Genomic DNA, 20,183 nt, shown 5'->3' with positions numbered 1-20,183 from the left:
ACACAGCCAGCTCACACTACTGGAGCTAAACAGCATTCAAAAGGTTATAAAGCATGCCAGCTAGCAATGCCTTCTCCGCAATTAGAGTGTAAGCGGTAGCTGTACAGAACAAGTGAAACGCTAGGCGAAACTGCCTTGATATTAAAAAATGAAAGCGACTTAGCAGAACAAGTGAAACGCTAGGCGAAACTGCCTTGGTATTAAAAATGAAAGCGACTTAGCAGCTATACACGTTAGTAATAACGCCAGCTTAATGCAGCTTCCCACAAATTAAAGCGTATATTATACAGTTATAATAGGTCAAGTTACATTAAGCGACAGCTGTATAGATTGAATAAACGCTGGCCGAAACTGCCTTTATATGAAAACTAAAAGTGAATCAGCAGCTATCCACATTATTAATAACGCCAACATAATACACCTACCCACAATTTAAAGCATAATGGAGGTAGGATAATGTAAGAATGTTCGCAAGCTGATAAAGCCGGAGAATAATTTAAAGTTGTAGCAATGTGACTTTTAAAATTGAAACAATGTATAAACCCATAGAAGCCTTGCCTTTGCCCCCAAGAAAGTGAAATGGGAGTGTTACTGATCAAGGAAGACGCCAGCTAATCATTAATCTCTACAATGTGAAAACAAGACCTGCATTTAAACATATTAAAGTAAACGCTAGCTAAGTGCCTTCCGTATTATTTCAAGTAATGTTAGCTAACCCGGTACAGATGTACGCTAGGTCTCTAGGTATCTTTCTCCAGTAAGCTAGAAGCCTTCACTGCTACAGGCAATAAAATGGTAGCTAACCTTATACAGATGTACACAAGGTACATTAAGTATATATCACACTTAACAGCAAGGAGTTACATTCATCTTATAACAGTACATAAAATCATACACAAACCATTAGCCTGCCCAGCAGCTCTTACCCCTTTAATCAGTATGTATTTTCCAAAAAGAACTCTCCAATCAGAAGACAAACAACTTCTCACCGTAAATAAACTGAATGAATCCCCAGGACAAAGCCTATACTCATACTCAGTAGCGAAAAATGGAACTCCTTACCTCTAACTATCAGAACTATTTCTAAGCTACCCACCTTTAAATGCTCCCTAAAAGAATATCTTACAAAATATTGGACCTGGTCCTGTGCCATTCCTGTCTGAACTTACTTACTATACCTCACTTACCCCCTTCAACCTAGTTCACGCTTCACAATCCTCTCCAACCTCTTAGTCCACTCTTTTTTGTTTTCCCCACTACCTTTCTTATTTAATTCATCTCTGCAGACTTTTCCTCTACTTCTTTCCTCCCTAGTGACCTACGCTACCTGAATACACCCTAGCCTGCAGTCTTTTTATAATCTCCTTCTCACCATCCTTCTTCTTTCTGTAACCATAATATGAAGACCTCTATCATACTAATAGGTTCATAGGTATATACTAGGCTAATGGCCCTGGAGCCTTTGCAAGCTTAGCCCATAGGATTACCCTGGCATTGTGCCACCTTAGTTCCTAGTGCCTCTGTCTAATAGAGCCACTGGAGTGATCCCCGGCGTGAATTTTCTGTTTCCCACCCACTCATCAAGATTTCTCTTGAAGAGGGCCAGTGAGGTGCTCTGCTTGACATGTATGGGAAGTCTATTCCATAGCATGAGCAGTCTCTGGGTTATGAACCTGTCCCTCCAGCATGTTCTGTTGATTGTGGTAATGAGGTTATGGTCTCTGGAGTGTGTGGTGCGGAGGGATTGGGATTTCTTTAGATGCAGTATTTCTAACAGAGCTGGGTCAGACATGGCTTTGTAAGTCAAGCAGAGATCGCCTCTAAGTAGGCGATAAGAGACAGAGAATAGTTGGAGTTTTTTGAGTCTGTCCATATAGGGCAAGTGTTTAAGGCCTAGGATCCTCTTTGTGAGGTACTTTTGTGGCCTCTCCAGTTGCAGGTGTCTAGTGAGGTACATGCCAAATGGGGCATTGTACTCGATTGGCCTAATGAGGGAAGAGTAGAGGGAGACAATGACCTCTTTCTTCCTGGATGCAAAACCCTTTGTAATGAGACTTTCTGACCACAGTGGCAATGTGGTGGTCAAAAGAGAGGTTGCTGTCAACCTCTGTTCCCAGATTTGTTATAATGCCTTCTGTATTCAGTGGACTATAATTAGTGTGTTAATTCAAAGAAACTGGGTTTTTCCCAAAGGGGGGATAAAGACATATTATTGGCATTGAGCTTAAGGCCATGGTTCTGACACCAGTCATTGGTCTCATTGAGGCCTTTCTGCAGGATGGTCAACATCACTTGGGGAGTTTATAATAGCTCCCAGCTTGCAATCATCTGCAAACTGTGTCAGCCAGAGTCCCTTCGTGTTGACCTGGACTTCAGAGAAGTAGATACCAAACAGGAGAGGACCCAGGATTGAACTGTGTGGGACTCCACTCATGACTGGTCGGCAGTCTGACTTGGAGTCAGTTACTTTCACACTATGGGTTCTATCTGTGAGCCAGTTTTCAACCCACCTAGTGATATAGGGGTTGATGCCTAGCTTAGTAAGTTTTTCTATGATTCCTGAGTGGGGAATGGTATCAAAGGCCTTGGCCAGATCAAGGTAGGCTGTATGAACCACCTTACCTTCATCCACATCTCTGGTGACTGACCCAAATAAGTCGACCAAGTTGAGCAGGCATGATCTACCCTTCACAAAACCAAATTGTGTAGGATCCAGACTTTGGAGATTCCTTACATCCTTGTTTATAAGGTCCATGATGATGCGTTCCATAGCTTTGCGTATCAGACTCGTCGGGCTAATGGGGTGATAGTTCCCAGGGTCTGTAGCCGTGCCTCCTTTGCGGAGAGGGATGACTGTAGCAGTGCGCCATTCGGTAGGGACAAAGCCTGAGGTGAGGGTGTGATTGAACAGGGCACACTGGTGAGGTGCCAGTTCACTCTGTAGTTCATGTAGAACACAGCCAGGGATACTCTCAGGTCCCATAGAAGCTGTATTTGTGGCCTTGGACAGTGCTGTTTTAACTTGTGCAGCAGTAATACTGGATGCCTGACAATCTACTGGTATTGTGATTGGTCCTTTGGGGGGGGGGGGGTAAAGTTAGCACTGAATCTGTCCGCCAGTATATTTGCAATATGTTTTGGCTCGATATAGTAGGTACCATTGTCCAGTAGCTCAGAGCAAATCTGGGTATTACCATGGACATTCTTTACATAACTATAGAAGGCCTTGTGGTTGCCTTTACTATCTGCTGCAATTCTGTTTTCATAGCTAGTTTTAGAGGATTTGATGAGGGATCTCAACCTTTTGTTGAGACTGATAAGGGAGTTTTTCCAGTCTTGGGACTTCACCATATTCTGCATCAGTTTCTTCCTTCTGTTGTAGAGTTTGTTTATAGCACTGGAACACCAGATTGGCTTCCTTTTTTTGAGGAGAGCGTCTTAGTTCTTTTGGGTATGGCGAGATGTATGCATTTGTGTACGTGTTCATACAGTGCATTGGTGTATGATTTGGTGGTCATGCAACTATTCTCCATTTACATGGGTGCCGTGAAGTTAGCCGCTTCTGTTTTTAGGAGCCCAAAGTTAGCTTTGGAGAAGTTTTTTTATGGTGGTTACCTTTGTTGGGGGGGGGGGGATGTGGATTTCCAAGGTGATTAGCTTGTGATCGGATCTAACCAGGGAGGAGTTGACTATTGGTGTAGAGCAATGGTCACCCATGTTAGTAATGACCAGGTCAAGGATGTTGCTACCTCTAGTGGGGGAAAGAATGAGCTGGTCCTGGGCATTGGAATTCATGAATTCCAGAAAGCGTTGGGCAAGTGTATTGGTACATGAATAGTTTTCCAAGTTAATGGAGGGGTAGTTGAAGTCACCTAGTATGAGAGTGTTAGGTTGGACCCTAATATTCTCCAGGGTTCTTAGGAATGTGGAGTGTGAATCTTGGGACATGGTTGGGAACCTATAGCAGGCTACGACCTGAATCGCTGTCTTACCCAATGTTAGTTGCACCTGAAGTATCACAGATGTGTTATGTTGGGCTAGCAGTCTGGAGGTGTGGACATCCTTTATGAATATGGAAACACCACTGCACTTGCAGTGCACTAACTTGCCCCAGGGTTCTCAACTTAGCCTTTGATATAAACAGAACTTACTGGGGAGACAGATACATCCCCCAACAACTGACACTCCTCTGTAATAGGCTCCCACTGCATATGAATCAGTGCTCTTCAATGACCCTGTTCAAGCGCAACCTTGACTATTGGTTGGGTGATTGTAAAGTCACCTCTGGGGTGGGACCTATGTCCCTCATGGACAGGGTCATTTGCTGATACTCACAAAATCTCTCTGCTAACAACAACCATCCCGCTATGCTCAATAAGGGTACTTGTGTTTTTACACACCTAGGCATCTAAACATTCTAAATACCATACGGCCATTAGGCTAGTAACCTCCTATATACATATGAAGCTATGAGCCTATGCAGGTCTACCACCGTTTTGTCTCCCACATGGCCTGCTTGATGTTATCTACTTTAAGTTCACCTGCAGTCTTTTAAAAGTCAGACTTCTGCTGTAGAGCTTGCGTAATGTACTGAGTTCTGTAGTCTGTGTACTTAGATATGTAAGGGTTCTGTTCTCACTGCAGTCAACTATGTGTGTGTGTGTGTCTAGTCAGAAGAGCAGAAGTGTATATCCTACAGTTACCACTCCAATCCCATAGATTGACAGTATTTTGATGCTTTCATGTAGGCCTTCCAACTTCTTCTCTCCTGCATGCACTGCTGATGTCATTCATTATAAGTTGGCCTGTAGCCATGTGAAAGTCAGACATGTGCAGTGGTGCTTGCATAAAGTAAGTACTGTGTTCTGTAGTCTGTGTACTTAAATAGGTAGGGGTTTTATTCTCACAGCAGTCAAGTGTGTGATTGTGTGTGTTTTTGCACTTACTTGACAGTAGAGAGAGCATTTTACAACAGCAATGTAGAGCAATGTTTTTACCATCTTCCTCTCAAAAAATTCTGCTGATTTGCGGATGTGCACTATACACATCAGGGCAGGGACAGAGATGTCCTGCAGTCCAGGCACAAGTCATCTCATCCTTTTTCAATACAGATTTCGGGAACAAGGCTTTCAGTATATGGTTGTCTAATGGTTAAAGTGTTTGCCTTACAAACACAGGGTGCAGGGTTTGAGTCTCACAAGGGATAATTGACTAGGCTTAAAATGGCTCGCAAGGGCAGTTAGCCTAGTACTAATCTATGAACCTGTTAATGTATGTCATGGCATGGTTTGTAGAACCTGTATTTTCTTGGTGTGGATACCCCTATGGTCTGTCTAGCTCATGCACGCATCTGGTGATGTACATGCAAAAGGAAGCACTATACCGTATTGGTGTTCAGATGAGGTTTGAGTACAGTGCTGTTAAATCCTCAGATCTGGATACAGTGGCCTGACTTCAGGTGTATGATGTGCCATTTCTGTACCACTGTGGACACTTGGTCGAAGTTCAGATTGCTATCTACGTGCATTTCCATATCTTTCACCACTGCTTTCAACATGGAGGGACTGTTGTCAATGTTGTATTTACCAGGAAATTCCACTTTGCATAGGGCACAAATCCTGACATATTCTGTATTTATTAGTAGACCATGTGTCTTTGGCACCAATCATTTGCGTGTGTTAGCCCCTCTTGTACTATATTAACGCCACTGGTGGACTCATTGATTGCAACCAATATGCATGAATCAGCAAACTTGGTAAGTTACAGGTCATATTTGTAGCCTGGACTGTTAAGAAATACATTCCAAACAGTATAGGGTCCAGCACAGATCCTTGGGGTACACCAGTGGTGACAGCTGCAATGGTAGAGTTGATTCACTAACTTTCACAGTGTCTGGTCTGTCAGTGAGGACATTGGTTAACCATCTAGTGACGTAAGTGTTAATCTCCAGCTGGTAGAGTTTGTCAGTGATAAGTAGGGGGATTGTGTCCAAACCCTAGGACAGATCAGGATAGGCAGTATGCACTGTGTTATTTTCATGCAGGCCTGTCACACAGAAACAATGGGCTGTGACAACATCACAGATTGCCTATAGAGTGACTCAGAACATGCGCCTACCTGACACGGTGTGATACACACTTCAGATGGACTGTGTTCCCGTAGAAGGGTGTACATCGACATGCATCCATCTGAGTGGGCTGGGGACAGCAGCTGATGCATGCATGTATAGATGCATCTCGACTCTCCTGATCTGTGTGGTAGACCAACATGTCATCATGGGCCCGTTCTAAATAGAAACTAGTAATATCCCTGCTGTGTGAGACAGACGTGTGAGTTTTGGATGCTACATCTATGTCTGTTACATCTGTCAGATGTCCTCAAAGAGCATCATCCTGTGGAACTTGAAAAGGCCAAGGCAGTCAACAAGAAGTCCTCAATGAGGTATTTACTCTACAGTGACAGATGTGGCCACCAATACCTGTATCTCCAAGTGGGTAGAACAGTGGATGTTCTTCGTGTTTCACTGTTGCAGTCATCACATTTGGGTTATCTGCTTGCAGTAGCCCTCAGTCAGCCTGATTATCAAAGTCTTGGGTCCTGCGTCGGTTGCTGTCTCATCTTTTGTGACGTCAGGTAGTCAGGGGTATAAAGCATGCAGCTGACGTCATTAAATCAGTCTTTCTTGCCGTGCGGTGCACGAAGCAGAAGCAGTTCGCAAGTGCCAGTCGGCCGTCTCCTGAAATTTTCGTTTTCGAGTTTCAGAACCCCTAGTCTTCAACTAAAGCTAAGTATCCCATTGGGGAAACTTTTTCTTGCCCTAAACCGATGTCAGTAAAAGTCAATAATTGTATTTCTTGTGGAAAGCAAATACCTCATAAAGATTTTCATTCGCACTGTATTCCTTGCCTAGGCCCTGACCACAACGTACCTCGCTGTCGGTTTTGTGCCTTATTTAAGCAACAAACTATTCGTCGTAGGTATATTTACGCTTCTAAATATTTTGGTACTCGGTACAATTATCCAGATATGTTTCGGTAAGCCATCCGACTACCGACATTTCGAAAAAACGCAAAGATAAAGACAGAGACAGGCAGTCTAGGTCCAAAGCTGCCAACGATGCTTCTCCTAAGCCAGTCGCCAGTTCGCTGGTACTCAGTGAGACGCTTTCGCAGCCCCCTGATAACTGCTACTTCAGATTTGTAGGCCTCTGCTGAGACCCATTCTGAGTCCGGTATGCCGCGAGATGCTTCAGCTGTGGAACCTGCGTATGTCTCTACCTTGGATGGGTCCGGAGGCGCTGTGGAGGCACCGACTTCTGAGGGTGTATTCAGGCCTACTGACTTGCATATTAAACCAACTTCATCTTCTACTTCAAGGCCTAAAACCCGAACCATGCCTAGAAAACCAACACCCAGACCGCATGGTCAGGCCTCTATGCCTAAAAAACAAATGATAAGAATGGCTGAAGACCTCATTACTTTAATCAGGGGAAGCCAACCTTCCCCCTCTAAGAGACCTAGGACTGAATTTGCTTATGATACTTCTGACAAGGATTCTGAAATTTCTGTTTCCTCTGATGACCAGGATTCACCCTTATCTACCTATGAGGATTCTGATGCAGAGGACTCCACCCCCCCCCCGAAACATATCTGGATAATTGTACCGAGTACCAAAATATTTAGAAGCGTAAATATACCTACGACAAATAGTTTGTTGCTTAAATAAGGCACAAAACCGACAGCGAGGTACGTTGTGGTCAGGGCCTAGGCAAGGAATACAGTACGAATGAAAATCTTTATGAGGTATTTGCTTTCCACAAGAAATACAATTATTGACTTTTACTGACATCGGTTTAGGGCAAGAAAAAGTTTCCCCAATGGGATACTTAGCTTTAGTTGAAGACTAGGGTTCTGAAACTCGAAAACGAAAATTTCAGGAGACGGCCGACTGGCACTTGCGAACTGCTTCTGCTTCGTGCACCGCACGGCAAGAAAGACTGATTTAATGGCGTCAGCTGCATGCTTTATACTCCTGACTACCTGACGTCACGGAAGATGAGACAGCAATCGACGCAGGACCCAAGACTTTGATAATCAGGCCAACTGAGGGCTACTGCAAGCAGATAATCCAAATGTGATGACTGCAACAGTGAATACACTCAAACATATGCATTTATGGTAAGTGTTCACAACTGTACTATCACATATGTGGCATCTATATTTGTAGAAATGTGTAAATTGACCTATATCTCGTGTCCATTGATCAATTGTGTACATCAGGGCTGTTTTCTAGGCCCTTCCTGTCCATGATTGAAATCAGAGATGCCAGGTATGACATACAAATCCTGTGTCTCAACAGCTGTCTGGAGAACTACAGATTGTGGACAGTCTTTGAATCCAGCTGTGATATTGGTATAATATAGACATTGTCAACACACATCAGAGATTGCTGCCACGGCCATAACAACACATGAGATGAAAAAAATATTAGGATTTGTTTTGTTATGCAAACAAATGCACAAACTAAGGATCATGTAGACATCACACCCTATCAGCAGACCAGTTGTTATGTGGCCTGTGGCCTGGGATATATGGTATGTGGAATGTCTACCAGCATGTGTCCATGGTGGTGAGTACTCCCTTGTATATAACACAACTATGAGAATGTGTAGGACAGCCACATGACAGGCCATAATACCTTTGTAGTTTGCAACCTTCACCACACCAATACTAAGTACAATGCACCCTTCCTTATGTCCCTCCATACACATTTTCCAGTGATGTGTAATTGAACTATACCCCCTTTGTCACTGTGAGCTGTCACACATCTATTTGTACATACCCTAGGTATTAGTTTTGTTGCATAAATGTTACTGTCTGATGGCACGGAACCCCAATCAAGATGTAATACCACATGTATGTCTGATAGCTGTTTCGGTGATGCACTCTTGACATGCATAGCTGTTTAATGATTTTGATTGCATGGTTTACATTCATGACAGTGCAGATTGTGCCATGCATATATATATATATATATCTGCCATGCTCACCAGTCAACTAGCCTGTAGTGAACATGTCAAGTGTCTCCTCACACCTCTTGCATATGTTAGTGTCAAGAGAGTGTACTTAATTGCACTCCTAGATTGCTGACATGCCCTAATAGTTGTACAAGTGTGTTGGTGCAGAACCATTTATGCTCACTCAGAAACACATATGTTGTGTCAAAGACATGGGTATTAATTATGTTTTATTCTGATATTGCCCGTGATTGTGCATGATGGTTTTACTGTTGGCCATGAGCCTGTATCTATGTCCTACATGTTGGAAGCTTCTGCTGACAATACAGGCATACTCAGGAAAATCAGTTTGCACAGCTTCACAGTATGCACTCAACCCCAGTTGTATTTAACATCCATGATACATGTCCTCTCCATTGTTCATGTCTGGATGCTTATGTCACACAGACATCCTCTGCTGTTACGTCACCTTGTGTGACAGTCAAATCATATACATTAGTCACTGTGCAGTCCATATTGTACCATGTGGAGATGTAATTAGTATTCCTGCTGCAACTGTCTTCCTTTTACATTTACTCATGTGCTTTACATTAAAATGTTTCACCTGTTCTGCTTCCTGACACTCTGTGTACAGTTACAGATCATTGACACAACGTGTACTGACTGTCTGGAATGGGATTCCCCAATACTGAGCACTGTATATACTGTTCTGTGCTTGCAACATAATATTTTAATACATGAAATACCCTTGTGGTCTTTGTGGCATTCTGCACAATCCCACTAGCTCATTGTGCTGCCGTTTACTCATATACTGTCCTCTCCTGATAAACTGTCCTGTCCTGTCCCTGCAACATAAAACAATATATGAAAAACCCTAGTGGTCCTTGTGGTATTCTGCATAATCCCACTAGCCCAGTATGCTGGAGTGTACACATACACTGTCCTGATGCACTGTCCTGTCCCCACACAGTATTACATTGTGACATTAGGAGGTACTGCTAGCCATGCAGGAGAAGTAGGGCAGAGGATGTATATCTTATGCCTGCACAGCTAGCTGGAATTTTGTAAATAATTGTATATCATTTGTTTATCGAACTTGTTTGTACAGATGATTGTGCTAAAAATGTATTTGTCAGGTTTGCTTGTATTAAAATGCATCAACAGTGTACCCTGCTGGAAGGAAATGAAATGTACATGCATTATTGTAACTGTTTAAATGTATACATTATAACAGCATATACCGGAAGTGAAGAGGTTAATCTTAATCCACTTGACTTTACAAAATATTCTCAAAATTAAATTAAATTATGGGTTAAGCCATAAAGATGTTGTGCCACAGCTTTGAAGGGAACCAGAGAAACAATGTCTTGGCTAGAGAATAGGTTGTAGCACATGTAGGAAGAGTAGAAGTGTTTTATGGTTTTATGACTTTCAGGAGATCTGAACAAAGCTCTATTTGTGTGTATGGTAGCACATAGGTGCTAAAATCCTGTTAGCTTCTAGTGTTGGTGATAGCATGGAAAACAGAATCAGATGACCAGATGTGTGTGATGTCATTCTGTAAGCCAAAAATAATATTTAGACATTAGAACTCCTACTATAGTCAGTTCTTGAAAACCTGACTAGAAAGACCCTCACCCACATCATCTTGCCTTGCTGTAGTAAGTAACTTAAGTAGGATCCAGTAGTTATTTTAGTCAGTCAGGAATAGATACTGAGATTAGCTAAATAGTGTTTTTCTATAACTCTGTGAAACTTTCCATAGATGTTATTTTTAATATTTCCTTTGGCTGAAACTCTGGTGTTTACTGTAAATAGATATTTAGTATTTTCAGTTTTATTTATTATTACATATATTTAAACTTTTCATTGTGGCTGATTCTTTTAAGAAAATATTTAAGTTTTGAGAATATTTACACATATTTATTTGGTGATAACTCTGGCCACTCCTGAAAGCCTTGCTGTTTGGTCAGCATTACCATTTGTATTAATAATAACTGAAATCAGCTTAACTGGATACCCTTTTAAGAGCTTTATAGTAACTGACTGGTGGCAGTGAATCTACGGGCAAATTTGGTAGAGCGAGTAATCTATGCCAGCCTTTCCCAGGTGTGTGTGTGTGTGTGTGTGTGTGTGTGTGTGTGTGTGTGTGTGTGTGTGTGTGTGTGTGTGTGTGTGTGAGTGTGAAAAATTAAATCTCAAAGAGTGTGTGTGTGTGTGTCAGCTACTTGGGGCAGGGACACAAAGCACTTTTTTCACAGAGAGGGTGCTGGAAGCCTTCGCTTGGACACTCAGCTGATGACCTAACCCTACAGCTGTACCAGTGAGGAGTCTTATTGTGGACCTGGAGGAAGACAGACAAAGAAATCTAGACATTGGGCTGATTGTGTTCCCTGTGTGCTCTTAAGGTAAATTGTGATTGATGCAGAGAAGTCTGCATCTATAAATACTGAGTGTATCCATTTGTTTTCTAAGTGAATGTCCCTCTCCAGTGTCAATGGTTAGGATTCAGGCTTCTTGATTAATGGCCCAGAGTGGGGATGTCATACCCATTAATCTGTAAAAAAAACCCTGGTGGTCCTTGTAGCATTCTGTGCAATCCCGCTAGACCAGTACGCTGGAGTGTACACATACACTGTACTGTCCTGATATACTGTCTTGTCCTGTCCCCACAACAAAATACATTAATATTTGATAATACAGTAAAAACAAAATCACTCGAAACACTAGGCTGTAGATGCTCACTGTAATAAAATGACATACACTAAAACACAAGAAGGTTAGTGCTTTCGGGAGGAATCCCTTCTATATGAAAAATCCTGGTGGTCCTTGTGGCATTCTGTGCAATTACACTAACCCAGTTTGCTGTGCTGTAACTAAATTTGCTATCCATGTTGCTTTACATGGTTTCCTGACCACCACGAAACCCTGCTTGCTTATGTTTGAGGGCAAGCTATGTCCTGAATATTCATTAAGTGCTGCTGCTCAGCACAGAAACATGTACACTCCATGTGGACTTCGTGCAAAGCCTACATGGAATTTATTGACTACCAGGGCTAATCTAAAATTAAGGTTAACCATGCTAAAATTCATGTTACAGCCTGTGTTCTCACTTATACTGATTTGTATCTGTTATTTTCTTATCTCAATCCCTCTATCAGATGTGAAAAACAACTTGCATGTTTTCCATAAACATTAACTTTTAGCCCTAAGGGAAAAACTTACTGACTGCATTTAAATAAACTGTATTGTGTATTTTTATATTAAGTGCATTAAAATACTAAAGTTGCTGGTGATGCGGCATGCAACTGCTTGTATAACTTATTCTCTTCTCACAGTTTAAAACTTCACTTATTCTTCACTGAATTGCTACAAGTGCAGCTTTAAATTTTTGTTCTACTGTACCTTATACACTTCACTCAGCAGACAGTGTTTAGACGTCTCATGATTGTTTGCTCCTACAGACATCCGAGTAAAGGTAGTAATTGATTTTGCAAATGAACAAAATAATCTTTAGAAAATTCACTCAGAATACACTGTTCAGCCCTGTCATGATTAATTGCTTGCACCTGTAGACTTCTCATCTCCCACTGAAAGCCTTTCCTGATGAAAAAAATAACTAATGGCTTTAAAACTACAAGAAATAGCTAACATTTTATATGCCTTTCATCATTTACGTTATTTTTCAAGCTGTGTAAAACATATCTGTAACATAACCAACCAAGGAAGTTATTTTATATACCCATTTATTTATATAAAAATGGGAAATTATTATCTTACTTCTGGTTATACTGTGATTAATATACTTTTACACCCCACAACCCCAGCAACACAAGACCACAGTAAGCCTTTCTTACCTTGTTATATCATAAAGCCCCTGGATACAGAAGTACTTTCTCGCTATAATATGTTTAACAATATACTGCCTTCACTCCCATACCCTACATTTAAAATATCCCTGAATGCTTTCTGACTCAGTTTTTAAGATAGACTTTTTTCCCCTTTAGCAATTTCTCCATACAAATGTTCCTTCGATCCTACTGGAAAAAAAGTATTCTGAAGAAAGCTGGATACAGCAGCTTGAATGTCATACTTGCCTCTCGATATACCCTGTCTGCTGGAATAAACTTTCTTGTCACCTGCCTGGTGTACAGCGAATAATCATTTTCTTCAAATACTTTACTGTCCCCAATTTTTAGTACTTTTACCTTTTGCCGCCACCATTTTGTCAAGAGCAACTCTTTCTTATGATATTATTACATCATCATTAATGTAGGTCTTCACTAATTTATCATGGCAAGATTTAAAGCATGCACACAAATCTCCCCTTAATTAAAAAATCCTGATGTGGAACACCAGTCCAGTTCCTTATGTGTGCATTCATAAAAAAGTAATACAATCTGTTCTTTTCTGTTTCTCTCGTACAGCAAAAAAATTCAGTTTTTCTGTATGTGCTCTGTCTTCTGACTACAGTGTTTTTTTAAACTCTTGCTCGTGAGAAGCCACATGCTTAGCCAGTCTCATTTTTTCATTCTCTTATTTTTGCATTTTTAGCAGGTCATCAGAATAGCTAGTTAAAGCTTCTTGTATTTTTTCCAGCCTTTTATTTATTTTTTTATGTTCCTTCAGAGTTTCACATATTTTAAACACTTCTGAGTACATTTGGTTTATTTTTTTCTGTGAATTACTGGAAACCATCTCACCTGTGAAAGCTGAAACCCGAACTGCTTTTTACTGAACACCTAAAAGGTTTTTCCCCAAATACGCTTTTTCCTCTCATTTTCTGGTTGATTATATCTTATTTTTTTTTTCAAATTTCTTCTTTGCTGGCATCTAGGCAGTGTACACAAAAGAAAAACGAAGCCCAGAGACGTGCAATAAAGCTCCCAGTCGGCAGAAACTGTTCAATTACTTAATTCTCAACGTAGTCACACAGCGTGGAAACGAAAATACTTAAAAAATCACTTTTATTAAATCCACCAAAACACATTAACTCTCAAACCATACATTTTCGTTTCTTAACTTCATCAGATGTGGGCTGGAACTAAAACCAGAAATTTAAACCATTGGTAATTATCGTAAACCAATCAGAATGTTTTAATTTACATAGTAAATTTAACTTTTTGTAAAAGAAAAACATGCTCTTAAAGTGCATGTTCAAAAAATGTAATGACTGAATGATATTGTATCAGAAACCTCAAACAATATTTGAAATTATTTGATTTCATAAGACAAAATACATATATAAATATAAATGCATTAAAAAATGCATAGATAAAAGATATACCTGTACCACCATGTACTGTTCATTCAGAAAAACACATATTAAAACATGATTTGTTTGCAAAAACTTTCTCATTGAAACCTATTCTAGAATGTTACTTAAAAAATACATATTTATAAAAATAATTTGTGAATATGTAATTTGCTAAAAACTTCACTCAGTACAAAATGTCAAATTGGAAACTTGATAAATCCATAAACAATGTTTTTAAAAAACATATAAAAATGCATATAAACCACATGAGTATAACAAATATATTCAAACAAAGGTAAGATATGTATAACTTTAACTTGGCATAAACTATAGCAGCAATAGGAAAGTTCACATGATTGATCGAAGTATACATTTTGTTTGTCTATTTTATTGTGTGTATAAATGTCAAAATATATATGTTTGTATATGAAATTATTTGCTTTTAACCCCAGCTTGGAAAATGTGTCCCATCTTTTATCATACTTCCTTAGTGGGACCCAGAGGCTTATAACTTAGCTGCTCTGAGTTTAAGAAGTGGGGCAATGAAAATACATTCATTTAACCCTGTTTTTTTTGTTTGCCTGCAAGGTTACTTGCCACCAGAGTTCCCTGTGTTCAGTTCTTTCCTCCCATAAACCCCTCTTGCATCCATCTTTACCCTTTCTAATACAAAAAAACAAGAAGTGGGCATCTTCACATTCTTGTTTATGTTTAAAAAGAGCATTTGTTTGCTTTTTATTCTGTATATCATATACATGTTCGTATATTCTTCTTCCCAACTTTGTTCTGTCTTTCCTATATAGAATGGCTGGCAGACTGCACATTTTGCCAAATATATCAAACATGAACTCTCACAGTTTTTGTATTCCTTCCCTTCTAAAACTGTTTCCCTACTTTCCAAAAAAATAGATTCTTTATTAATAATGAAGGGACATTGAGTACAGTGCCCACATTTAAAGGTTCCCTTCCTTTTTATTCTATTTGATACATCAGTTGCCTTGTTTGTTTATAATAAGTTTTTAATACTTAAGGATTTCTTATATGCCACTTTGAAATTCTCATTTTTTATTTTTTCTAGGTCAGTGATAGAGGTAAATGCGTTCCATTCTTTCTCTAAAATGTTCCTAACTAATGCTCAACTTGCATTATATTCAATTACTAAGGCTCGATTAAAATCTTCTTCTATTTTATTCTGCCTGTTTGTTTTACTTTTTAAACATAATATAGTTTTAAAATTTTCTGATCTACCTTCTGCCACTTCCTTTTCTATTTTTTCAATTAACACATCAGGGTACTTTCTTTTAATAAACATTCTCCTTAAGATAATCATTTCATTTAAAAAATCCTCATCATTAGATGTCATTCGTGATGATCTTATGTACTGCCCCCTAACCAAATTTCTTTTTTGATACATTGGATGTGCGCTATTGTAATGTAAATAAGAGTTGGAATAAGTGATTTTTCTATCTTCTTCTTTCGGTTGCTCCCGTTAGGGGTCGCCACAGCGGATCAACTGTTTCCATTTCTTCCTGTCCTCTGCATCTTGCTGTGTCACACCAACCACCTGCATGTCCTCTCTCACCACATCCATAAACCTTATCTTAGGGCTTCCTCTTTTCCTGTTACCTGGCAGCTTCATCCTTAGCATCTTTTTCCCAATATGCTCTGCATCCCTCCTCAGCACATGTTCAAACCAACATAATCTTGCCTCTCTGGCTTTGTCTCCAAACCTTCCAACCTGGGCTGACCCTCTAATATCCTTATACCTAATCCTGTCCATCCTCGTCACACCCAGTGCAAATCTTAACATCTTCAACTCTGCCACATCAAGCTCTGACTCCTGCCTTTTTGTCAATGCCACTGTCTCCAAGCCATATAACGTAGCTGGTCTCACTACCCTCTTGTAGATCTTCCCTTTCACTGGTACCCGTCTGTCACAAATCACTCCTGACACTCTACTCCTCCCACTCCATCCTACCTGTACTCTCTTCTTCACCTCTCTTCCACACTCACCATTACTCTGAACTGTTGATCCCAAGTATTTAAACTCATCCACCTTCACCACCTCTACTCCCTGCATCCTCACCATTCCTGTATCCTCCCTCATTCACACACACATATTCTGTCTTTTTCTGTGTACCTTTGAATTAAATTTGTTGTCAATCTTATAGAACATTACATTTAAGTATTCCAGTTTTTCCAAATCAACTTTGAATGTAAATCTTAAGAAGTCAGTACTACTGTTTAAAAATTCTATGAACTCCAAAATCTCTTCCTCAGTAGCTTCCCAGAAGATGCAGATGTCCAAAAATCTTTTATATAACAGCCATTTACTGCTAAAGATAGATTTAAACACCTGTTTCTCTTCCCATTTTGCCAAAACTAGATTTGCGTATGTTGGTGCGCAAGCTGCGCCCATAGCTACACCCTTTATTTGGTGAAAATATTCATCTTTAAAGTAGAAAAAATTGTATTTGAAAACCAAGTCCAGTAATTGAAGAATTACGGTACATTCATTATGTGTTAAGATCCTATCTTCTAAAATCAACTCTTCCAAAAGTGCTAAACCTTCTTTGTGAGGAATGCTAGAAAACAAATCAATTACATCGATGGTAAGAAACTTAATATTTTCTTTGTATAAATTCTGATCAATACTTCTAAGAAAATCCCACGAATCCTGTATTTTTTCTCCTTAACCAGGACGATTTTAGTTTTGAATCAATATATTTAGCAAGGGGAAGTGTCTTCAAACCCTCCGCAGACACTATTGATCGTAAAGGTGGGTCAGTACCATTTTTGTGCACTTTTGGTATACCGAATATTGTTGGTATCTTTGGTTTCTCCACCTTTAAATATTGATAATTCTTACTGTCAATCAAATCTTCCAAAACGAAATTCTTCGATTCCATGTCAATTCTATAATAAGCTATATTAATCTCATTTTTTGAAATACTAGTATATCTCTCAGGGTCCCTTAAGATTTTATTCATCTTCCCTTCATAGGTCCAAGTATCCATCAATACAATTCCCCCTCCCTTATCCGGCTTCATAACTCTTGTATCCGTGTCTTTCCTTAATTCATTTAACATGGAACTTTCTTCTAAATCCAAATTACTTCTATATTTAACTTCACTCAGCAGGGAATCGCCAGCAGTGCTTTAGTTTATGCAGGCTTGAAATCTGTTCAGAAAAAGAATGCACTACCTGGGAAATTTTGCTACAACAGAATAATGTGAGCAAGTGAGACACAATTAGTTACTATCTAGTTTACTTGCATTAGAGTTCTGGCCTTTTTAGTGCAAATGAATGATGTTAGCAGTGAGGTAACTGCTGAGGAGATGAACCTGTAATGAGAGTTATCACGGCCCAGGTCAAATATTAAGAGTGTGTGTTATGTTAAAGGATTCTGGAAAACGTAATACTGAAGGCTTACCCTAGACAGGCTGTATTGCAATGTAAATAAACATTTAATGCGTGCTTCATATTTTAGGTTTGAGGGTGACGGTACTCTTTGACGCTAATGTCCCCAATGTAGTTATTATTTACTTATAATGTTATTCTTTTTTATGTTTATAGGTTCAGGATAAGTTCCGTTTGGACCTTTCTGATGAAGAAGCAGTTCATTACATGCAGAGCCTAATTGATGAAAGTGTCAATGCACTTTTTGCTGCTATGGTGGAACAGATACACAAGTTTGCACAGGTGAGAGTCTAGAATAAATATGGAAGCGTATATGTTGTACATGCATAATAAATTTAACTGTAAACATGTTTTCAAAATATAGTATAGATGTATGACGAATTCAAACAAGTTACATTTTCTAAATGTAATGTAGATGTCATAAATTAAGTTTAAAAGTAAATTTAAAAAAATGTAATTAACTTTAATGTTATTTTAATTGAATTTAATTTATCCATATTTAACTGCATATGCTAGAGTATAGAAGACTTCCATGCTCTGTTAATCTGTTACCATTTTGGGTCCACAGAGTTAAAAAAAAAATTGGATGTTTATGTGCTATTCAAAATGTGGTGAGATCTGTCCATGTGGGTATGTGAAAGTGCTATTAGCATGGTTTGAAACCTCTGCAAGGCTCTTCTCCAGGTTTTAAAGACAAGGCAGATCATCTGGTGTGCACTACCCCATGTTCTATGGCCCTTTTACCTGATGCCTAGCACTTAACTCTCATTTGCTTACTGCATCTTGAGATTCGGTTTTCCCTTCTAGTCTTCAACATAGGGGAGACTTTCCTCCTGAAAAGGGAATTCTGAGATCATTGTTTCTGGCACAGACAAGGGTAGTGTGACCCCCCCCCATACCCCACCCAGTAGCTGCTGATGAACCCTTCTTTGTGGAGAGTCTTAATCTGATGAGGTTCTCTACAGACTAGCTTGCTGCCCTACTGCTTTTATTCCAAAAACTGTCTGAACCAGTTGATGTTCATCGTGTTTCACTGTTGCAGTCATTACACTTGGGTTATCCTGCTGGCAGGCTACCCGCAGTCGGCCTGAATTCCAAAGTCCTAGTCCGGCGTCTGTTGCTGTCGCCTCTTCCCTGACGTCAGAGCGCCAGCCTCTTCCCTGACGTCAGGCTGACTGCGGGTAGCCTGCCAGCAGGATAACCCAAGCGGATAACCCAAGTGTAATGACTGCAGCAGTGAATACACTCAAACATCTACATTTATGGTAGGTACACAACTGTACTTTGCAGAAAAAAATCTTGAGTCATCACTTTTTGGAACCTGTCCTGAACGATATTGTTTATGCAGCCTGAAAATATCTGTATTCAGCTTTGTTGCTGCCAAGAACCCAGAAAGATGAATGCTGTTAGCAGACCACTTAATAAAACCACCCCACAGCACATCCTTGTGAGTATCTGTGGGTTTAGCACAGTTCCTAAAAACTACAGCAACTTTCATCCCTTTCATTATATATAGAGTCTAGAATTTTAGACACATTGTGCAAAATGGTGTTTTCTGTTACTTTGGGTCCTAGATGTTCAATTGTGCTTCACCCATCTTATTTTGTAGTCTTCAGTTGTGGATGAGACTCATTTCATTAAAACTAACTTGACTGAAAACTCATATATTAGAAAAATGTAGACATCTATAACAAGTATGTAAGGGGTGTCATTTCTTATAGAATTTATTAAGAAAATGAGTTTTCTAGCAGAGTATGTTGCCTCACAGCAAGAGGTTCTCCGGTTCAATCCTTGGCTGGGGTGCTTTCTGTGCGGAGTCTGCATTTCCTCCCTGTGGTTGCGTGGGTATCCTCTGGGTGCTCCGTTTTCCTCCCATATCCCAAAGACATGCTGTAGGTGGGTTGGACACTCTAAATTGACCCTAGGCGTGAGTGCATGTGTGTGTGTGTGCCTTCTGTGGAAGGTTGGGCTCCAGGCTGGCAACTCAACACCGTAAAAACTCCACTGCCAATCATGAGTGGACAGGTGATCCGCTGTGGTGACCCCTAACCGGGAAAAATCTGAAATAATAAGAAGAAGTCTAGCAGAGTATGTGTAGATAGTCAGTGTCATATTGTTATCCCAGAGATCTGTAGATGTTTGTGTTTGCGCTCCAGCAATGATTCACTGTGGTGTTTTTCCTTTTCTCTTCTTCATGATTGTACAACCAAAGAGTTAGTATGTATAACTAAGGTGGTGGGGGTGCAGAAACATTTTTATGGTGCTGTGGAGAAGGTTTTCAATCAAATGGGTCTGGCCATTTGGGATTCAGTCAAAAAAGCATTCAGTCAAATGATACAGACCCATTATAAAGCACTAAACTGTAATATTTCATTGTAGTCACTCTATAACAAATTTAGCAATGTTATTGTAAAACATTAAGTTACACACACAGTGACATTTGACTCTTAAAACTGTGTAGAAGTCAGTTTGTACTGAATAAATGCATTG

At 39.8% G+C, this 20,183-nt stretch overlaps 1 protein-coding gene across 1 annotated transcript in view; it reads left to right on the top strand.

Moving 5' to 3' along the window:
- The window catches only part of PIK3C3 (phosphatidylinositol 3-kinase catalytic subunit type 3), a gene marked incomplete in the record, with an annotated part of 1,653,126 nt that overhangs the window by 1,539,472 nt on the left and 93,471 nt on the right, over window positions 1–20,183 (top strand). The window contains 1 exon segment of the mRNA XM_044074431.1: window positions 17,850–17,975. Coding sequence (XP_043930366.1) covers window positions 17,850–17,975 — 126 coding nt within the window.

The sequence above is a fragment of the Protopterus annectens genome, chromosome 6.part0 (genome assembly GCF_019279795.1).
Source record: "Protopterus annectens isolate FY-2018-M chromosome 6.part0, PAN1.0, whole genome shotgun sequence".
NCBI classification, from domain to species: domain Eukaryota; kingdom Metazoa; phylum Chordata; order Ceratodontiformes; family Protopteridae; genus Protopterus; species Protopterus annectens.
Note: the sequence above shows the minus strand (reverse complement) of the source record. Positions and strands in the feature narration are given on the sequence as shown.